Source organism: Cucurbita pepo, chromosome 8 (assembly GCF_057944985.1).
Source record: "Cucurbita pepo subsp. pepo isolate OVF chromosome 8, ASM5794498v1, whole genome shotgun sequence".
In the NCBI taxonomy this organism is placed as follows: Eukaryota; Viridiplantae; Streptophyta; class Magnoliopsida; order Cucurbitales; family Cucurbitaceae; genus Cucurbita; species Cucurbita pepo.
The window spans coordinates 8,327,698-8,335,882 of record NC_141805.1 but is presented as its reverse complement, the minus strand read 5'-3'; the positions used below and the strand labels follow the sequence as shown (position 1 = coordinate 8,335,882).

The following is an 8,185-nucleotide window of genomic DNA, read 5'->3' as shown; positions in this document are numbered from 1 at the left end:
TACCTACTACGGTACCAGCGTGAATATGGTCTCCACCAGACAGACGTAACCCTTTAGTAGCTAGTACACGGAAGGTCTTTTATACCTTTGCAAATAACCAGAAACTAACAACAAATCTTTAAAACAAATCTAGTAAAATATTTAAACTAAATACTTCAAAATACTCTAACTATTTTGACGTAATCAAATTCTTAACTTTTAAGTCTTCCTAGCGTCGTAATTGTTTTCATTTGGTGTTCGCAACTCATTTATGTACCTCTCATTTATTTAGGTGTCACATTTTTATTTGATGAAGGTGGTTTTGTTATCATTTTCTTCTTTTTCCGTATCTATAGCTATCGATTTCCTCGTGTTCCTTCCCCTTCTCCAAATCTCTTACTTTCCATTGTGTTCCTTTAATCCCTTGATTCATCTCTCCTTTTACGCGTTTCAAGATTCATAACACTAATTATAAGATTTTCCTTGCCAAATCTTTAATCCTAGGGTTCGAACTTCTTCACCCACGTGGTTTTTTTCTTTATCCGTTCACTTCTTTATTTTGTTTTTCTAGAGATATTCACTTTATCGGTAGGATCGTGATCTGCTCAATACGGGATGAGAATCTTTGTTTAAATGGAGAATGTGGGAGGAAAAAAAAAGATTTTTCTCGTTATCTAAATAGGGACAAGAGATTATATTCCTCATTCTCATCCTCGATCCCACCAAATCTTCACCCGCCCCACCCTATATATATATACATATATATATATATATGGAATACTATGTTGTATTATTGAAAATTGAATTTTTTGAAATTATTTTGAACATTATATTTGTCAGAATTTAGTGTAACTTATTGCTAATTTGAATTAGTCAAAATATTCGTAATCATTAATATTTGGAGAATATATTAGTTATAGAAGGTATCTTTTAATATTTTTCAGTATATTTTATGTTATTGTCAAGATTTAGTTAGTTAGTTTATATTTTTCTTATTTGTAGTATTAAGTTAGTAGGTTGTATCCTATTTAAACGGTTGTGAATATCAATTAAGATTGAACTTCGATTCCAATTTTATTTTTCATTCTTAACTCTGTCTAAATTTTTTAATAATATTATTTTTAGATCTATTCACACTTTTAAGTGGTAGATATTGTGTCAATATTATATTTTTTTTTTATAAAAATTATTACATTTATTAAAATGTTTTACACTCTTTTAATAGAAATTAAATTGATTTTTCTATTAAAAATATAAAAAATTTCTGGCGAGGAACTCATTCCCCATGAATTACCCATACAGAATTCTCCTCCAATCTCCACAACAAAAATAATAATAATAAATTCACTATAATCAGAATTGAGAAATAGGAAATAAAAACCCGAACAAAGAAGGTTTTCACGTCCCCATCTTGTAGACATCTTTAGCCAGATCTCTAGTCAATCACATTGTAATTCTCTTATCTACCGTCTCTCATTCATGCATTACTCGTTCTTGCAGTTTGGTTGGTACATGTGTTTATCGATGGTTGGTGTATGTTTTTAATGCGAGTATTTGATTGAGCAAGTTATTTATTTATGCAAAATTTCCTCTATGTTCTTAGCCCACATTAATATCATTTCACCAATATGCGTTAACTACATTAAATCCAACAACCTTTATCTTAGGTTGGTTCGTGGACTTAATGTTCTATGCCGCCCCATTGTTTGAATTAGATTCATTTGGTGCACCTAACTCTCACGGTTTGAATTCACTACATCGTAGAGAATAAACTACTACAATTAAACATATCAACTTGAGGGTCACAGTTTAAACATTCAAAATTCAATTTATAATACTTTATACAGATGTTTGTGTTTGTTTACATGCTTCGACGTTATGTATTTTGGATATATTATATAACTTTGTTGTTAATAAATAATATTATACACTTTTTAGTATTTTCCGAAAATATTTTTCAAATTTTTGGAATAACATTAATTTCTTAATATTGTGACTGAGTTAAAATATTTGGAATTTTAAAATAAACTGTAACATCCAACTTAGCCAAAAAAAAAAAATAAATAAATAATAATAATCAAAGTTTTAAATAGGAAAATAATATTTTTAACTTTATAAAAAAATTTAAATATTAAAATTAATTTTTGTGACGTTGAAATCGAAATTTAAAATTCAAACAGTTTCAATTTCTAAACTTTATTTAAAAAAAAAAAAAAAAAAAAAAAAAAAAAAAAAACGAACTTCTCTAGTACGTGCAAAAATGTTTTTAAAAATATTTTGATTTTAGATAGTGATTCGTGTTTTGAACGTGAAGTTTGGGCTCGATCTTATTTATTATTTATTATTATTTTTTTACCTTTTTGTTTTCTACAAATTTTCTCCACTACTTTTCGATGTTTGATGGGGTCTCAAAATTGATTTTTGATTCTTCGAAATATTTTATTAAGTAGGAAGTCTTAATAAAATAAATTTGAGAGTTATTTGGGCGCTAAGATAGTTGTACATGACAATGGAAGAAGCTAAATGACCATTTTCTCGGGTACCCAAGAACCTGTAATCATGTTGATTAGGGGTGTACATGGTTCAAGTTGGGTTGAATTTTTTTTTTTACCGAGATCGGAAATTTGGGTTGGTTGAATGGATTGGATTAGTTGGATTGGTAACCCAACCTTACCCAAAAAAAATTCACAACCCAACTCTCTATTTTCGGGCCGAGTTGTTAGGTTGTTAATTTTTTTTAATGTTTATTTATCTATAATTATTAAAAAAACAAATTCATCCATAATAAATACATTAAAATTTAAAATTAACTATTTGAGATTTATAACAAAATTTTTAAATCTATTAAAACTAATTTTTTTATTCCTCTAATTTTGTGTCAATAACCGGTATCAAATCATATTTTTAAAATTAAAATAATTTATTTATTTATATTATAAATAATATATTTAAAAATAGTATAAAGGAAGGAAGAACTGTTTTATTAGTTTATTCCCGTTATAAATATTGTTTAAAATAGTTTGAAATATTAAGATATTTTTTATACTCCTAACAAAATTCTAAAATATATAAAAATAATAATTAAAAAAACAAAATAATAAAAGATAAATTCCGTGTCAATCCGAGATTTTTGTTCTATGAACCTAAAATTGAATGGAGTCAATTCGGATTCAGGAAAAACAGCCCAACCCAACTCCTATAATTCGAATTGGGTTGGTGTAGTTTGTCGGATTGAATATACACCCCTAATTTTGACAATCATGATCACCTCCCGATATCAATTATTGATCACCTTAGGTCTCTTACTTTACAATCTTCTAAATGTGTGAACATTTACAATAATTTGTAGTATGCTTAGAACAATAGGTGGATTGATGTTAATCTAGTAGATTGATATGAAGGTTAAAGACGGATTATTTCATAGATAATTTTCAAGCTCGGATGAGATGATTTCTATGCATGCATTTTAACTTCATGCATTGTTGTGACTCTACACGGTATTGTTAAAACAATAGAACCAATCACAAACTCAAATGTTGCATCGTAACAAAAGGAAAAAATGAAATGGAGGTCGCAAAATGGAAGGAAATAGTGGACGAACTTGAGATGACTCGATCTAAAAGTTTGTATTAAAATGAGATGACTCGATCTTAACAAGAGATTTTTCTAATCCAAATGTTAGAGTTATTGGCCCATTATATTAAATTACCTTAATACAATTAGGAGATGATGATAGTCCATCTTTTTTTCGTATTAGTTGAACAGTATCACTCGAGTCGAATGAATTTAAGAAAGAACAATGGATAAATATCCATTAAAATTCACCAAACTGAAAGTTAAAACTAAGAATACTAGTGAAATCGAGTTCAATTACTTATGACGTCGAAAAAATACTAGGTTAAACTTTTGATTATGTGACCACGAACATTTTGGTCTGTTTGAAAATTTCAAAATTCACCAAAACTATTAAAGATACTCGAAAGTATAAGGGCAATTTTTTAAAATCTAAAAACCTAGTTGACACGGCATTGAGATTTTAAGAACTAACATCTTTTTTTATAAGAATTCGGACGGTCCCAAAAGTTAGACTTATCGACAACTATTTAGTTATAGAAAATTTAGTAGAAGTATTCATATGACCCGAGAACTCGGCCAACATAGACTACCCAACCTAAACCAAACCATAAAACATTGTGCTGAGTTAGATTTTGATTCAATTTGGTTGGTTAGACATTTTCTTGGTCGTGTCAATCCAACCCAACCCACTGTACTTTTAATAAATTATTATAAAGATTAAGAATATTTTAAGTTTCTAACTGATATTAGTGATATTTTGTGACGCATGAACGTTTAGTATTTGAATTTTATAATATTTTTTTAAAAAATAATTTAAAAAAAAAACAGGTGGACAACTCAACCCGGGTTGAGCCCACCGACCCAAGATTTCCGGAAAGCAAAATTTAAAAAATGAAGTAATTTCAAAAACATGTTTTTGTTTGTGAAGTTTGACTAAAAAAGAATTGAAACATAGAAAATGAGAAAAATGTAGTGAAGATTTGGAGGAGTTTATAAAGTTGATGAATCCCCAAATCACCGCTTTTGAAGCCCCAGTGTTTCCGTAGGGTCCCCATTTCCCATTCTAGGGTTTGAAGAATTGAAGAAAAGGAATTGAGTGCGTTCAAAGTTCAGTCGTTCCATCGATCGCATATGAACAAACACCCACCGCGTTAATATGACGTTATAATGATCGTAAACACCCCACTGATGATATCATATTTGAAAGGTCTTCCATTCGGTCATTGCCGCCGTGGAAAATCTGGTATGCTACTTCTGTCCTTTTCATCGCTCTTTTACTTTTCATACACGATATTTTCTCCGATTATGATTATTTAATCTTCCCCTCTATTTCTCACAATCGATTTGGTGCGATTTTCTTATGTTTTCCACTTATTTGCTCGATGGATTGCTTCGCTTTTTGTAGCAATTCCTTTTCGATTTCGTTTCGTTTTCTTCACTCACTTCACGTTTAATTTCTCTTTTTCGCTCCGATTCCATCTGGGTTTTCTTTATTTGTTCACATCCTGTTGCTCAACTGTCTATTAGGTTTCTCTGTTTTGCCTTTTCTTCTTTATAATCGCCTTTTTTTTTTTCTCTCTATTTTGGCTTATGGATCTTTCACGTGGGGTTCTTGTTCTTGTTCGCTCTGGTTCCATCTCCGTCTCTCTCTCTTAGTTCCTTTGAATTTCTTGTTTTCGAATGAACACTATCCTTTTGAATTGGTGACTGTCTTGCTTCTGTCGGAAATAATTAGCTTATTTAAAAAGATGAAGTGTTTCTTTAATCCAAAGGGGAAATCCAAATCCAAAGGAATATCCAAATCCGCTCCAGAGTTGAACCAAGGGGATAAATCCAACAATTCCGCCACCAAAAATGGTTTCAGACCGTCAAATTCATTACCATCGAGGAGTATTCCTGAATTATACAAAGAGAAGGAGCATAATTTGAGGGTTTTCTCCCTCCAAGAGCTTATTGATGCAACAAATGGCTTCAGCAGGATGTTGAAGATTGGAGAGGGCGGTTTTGGATCTGTGTACAGAGGAAGAGTTAAGCCCACAACTATCAACGATGAACCTGTTGTGGTCGCCATTAAAAAACTCAACCAGCATAGCTTGCAGGTTATTGCCTTCAATATTTTAAAAGCATTGTGATTAATCATATATCAGTGTTTATCAATATTCAAATCATCTGCTGCATAGAATATTCTCTAAGCTAAGCAACATAGTACTCTAAAGAATGAAAGCCAGCTGACTTTCATTTGGTTGACATTTTTGTGTCCTTTCATTTGTTCATATCGTTTATGGGCTGTTCTTTTGTTCTTAATGTTTTCTTTAGAATATTTGAATGTTCTTCTCAAGTCAAGGGATGAAATGTACCATCCGAACAGATTCGCTAATAAAACATTACATTTTATACGAAAAAGCAAGTAGATATTTGAACTTTGCACTGTTTATTTGTGTAGTAGTGTTTCTTACGGTCGAGTTTTTCTGTCGTGTAGGGTCATAAAGAATGGCTTGCAGAAGTTCAGTTTCTTAGTGTAGTTGATCATCCAAATTTAGTTAAACTTCTGGGTTATGCTGCTGAGAATGGTGAGAGAGGAATTCAGAGGCTGTTAGTCTACGAGTTCCTTCCCAACCGAAGCTTGGAGCACCATCTTTTCCAAAGAATGTCGCCCACTCTCCCATGGAAGAAAAGAGTAGAGATTAGCATTGGTGCAGCTCAGGGTTTGGCTTATCTACATGGAGGATTAGAAACACAGGTTCGATTTATGTGCTTTCGCTTTTGTTCGGTAACCGTATCGTTAATTTCGAATTTGAGTTGGAAGGTTTTGAGCTTAAACATTGTTGGTGAAATTTCAACGAACAACAAGAACCGAATCTTTGCAACCCACTATTGTGTTTCATTAGCAATGTGGTTCAACCTTATGAACATCTCATTGCAATAGAAATCTTTGGAAATAAATGAGTGCAAACAGTCATGGTCCCGTACCTAGGATTTAATATCATACAATTTAACTTGGCCACCAAATGTGCCCCGTGAGAATAGTTGAAGTGCATGCAAGCTAGTTCGAACAGTCCTGGATATTAAAAATAAAAAAATAAAAAAAAAAAAACAAGAAAAGAAATCCCGAAATATCTGTCCAACACGTTATGCTTGCGAGTGGTAAAACGTTAAGCTTCTGCTATAAAGAACCGATATTAGTACCGGACGGATGCTATGGCCTTTTTCTGCATCGAGTAGCGATTATAATTCTCTTTGTTAACTTTTTTCCTTTACTATTGCCTGATTTATATATTTATGGAATCCTATCATTTCAATTCGTTGATCATTTTTTGCTCGTACATTTATTTGTGTAGGTGATCTATCGGGATTTTAAATCGTCGAACGTGCTATTGGACGAGAACTTCAAGCCTAAACTCTCAGACTTTGGTCTTGCTAGAGAAGGACCAAGTGGTGATCACACACATGTTTCTACAGCTGTACGTATGGTAGCTTTCATGTTCGATTTAGTTGCTCGAAGTTTTATGTGTCTCGTGTGAAATATATCATGGTGACATGATGCGACGAACTAGACGTCTCATTCCCTGGATTATGCATTTTAGATGCTTAGGTTGGATCTATATCGCCATAACCAAATCTCAAATGGCTGTTGTTTCGCCTGTCAGGTGGTTGGAACACATGGATACGCTGCTCCTGAATATGTTGAAACAGGCCGTCTCAAGAGCCAATGCGACGTATGGAGTTTCGGTGTGGTTCTATATGAACTCCTCACAGGCAGACGAGCATTGGATAGAAACCGCCCCACGGGAGAGCAGAAACTTCTTCAATGGGTGAGACAGTTTCCAGTTGACAGTAGTATGTTCACCATGCTAATCGATCCTCGACTCAGAAACCAGTATTCCTTGTCCTCCGCCCGGGAAGTTGCAAAGTTGGCAGACCGGTGCCTGAACAAGAATGCAATGAGTCGGCCAACGATGACAGAAGTAGTTGAAAGCTTACAGAAAGCGCTAGTAATGTCGGAAGAGAAAACGAGCTCAAGCTCGAGCAGTAGCCAGAAACAACAGTCTCATGGCGTTCTGTTATCTCCAAGATTTGTTGATCAAAAGCATGGCATGATTGGAAGACGACAAGGAAAGGTATGATCCTCTGTATGAAAAGTTTTGACCTTCTACTAGAATGGTTGTAAGATTGGATGTGTCGGATCTGTATGATTACCCCGGAGTGATGCATAATTATCGTAATTTTTTAATAGTAGATAATAAATCGAACTAGTAAGATAGATATAAAATATGAAAAATTAATTTTATCGAACACGATAAACAAGCATCTTTTAAGGATTAGAGTTCGATCGCTGTAGATTATGATCAAACGTTGCAAATTTTAGAAGCTTTAAAGAATAATTTACAAGAATCTCGAAGAAAAAAAATTGAGAGTTTGGAAATGTAGACGAAATGGGTAAAAAATAACTTTTAATTTGAGCCGTCCGATTGAGGTACAAGAAAAATGAAGGGCGACAATTAAAAGGAATACAAAACAAATATAATATAATATATATTTAAAGTATTAGCCCAATGGTCAGATTGCACTTGAGAAAAAATTTAATGGAATCCGACTTTTTCTTAAAATATTAAACCGTCAAAATAATAAT

The 8,185-nt window shown here is 32.5% G+C and overlaps 1 protein-coding gene across 2 annotated transcripts; it reads left to right on the top strand.

Annotated features, from left to right (window-relative positions):
* The first annotated feature begins 4,575 nt into the window (after positions 1 to 4,575).
* LOC111800362 (putative serine/threonine-protein kinase PBL19) lies at positions 4,576 to 7,786 on the top strand. 2 transcript variants are annotated; one of them, XM_023684012.2, is made up of 5 exons: positions 4,576 to 4,798; positions 5,328 to 5,654; positions 6,035 to 6,295; positions 6,894 to 7,016; positions 7,203 to 7,786. In XM_023684012.2, the coding sequence occupies exons 2-5, from the start codon at positions 5,535 to 5,537 to the stop codon at positions 7,677 to 7,679; spliced, it is 981 nt and encodes a 326-aa protein (XP_023539780.1). In that variant the 5' UTR covers positions 4,576 to 4,798; positions 5,328 to 5,534; the 3' UTR covers positions 7,680 to 7,786. The 2 variants fall into 2 exon arrangements, with proteins under 2 accessions (XP_023539780.1, XP_023539779.2); XM_023684011.2 differs by lacking the exon at positions 4,576 to 4,798 and having other exon boundaries at positions 4,858 to 5,654.
* The last annotated feature ends 399 nt before the right edge of the window (positions 7,787 to 8,185 follow it).

Bases quoted from the DNA above. Each gene is read 5' to 3' on its own strand.
- LOC111800362 (XM_023684011.2), top strand. From the start codon at position 5,304: ATGAAGTGTTTCTTTAATCCAAAGGGGAAATCCAAATCCAAAGGAATA. The intron at 5,655-6,034 runs GTTATTGCCTTC...TCTGTCGTGTAG, and splicing joins TCAACCAGCATAGCTTGCAG to GGTCATAAAGAATGGCTTGC. The intron at 6,296-6,893 runs GTTCGATTTATG...TTATTTGTGTAG, and splicing joins ATGGAGGATTAGAAACACAG to GTGATCTATCGGGATTTTAA.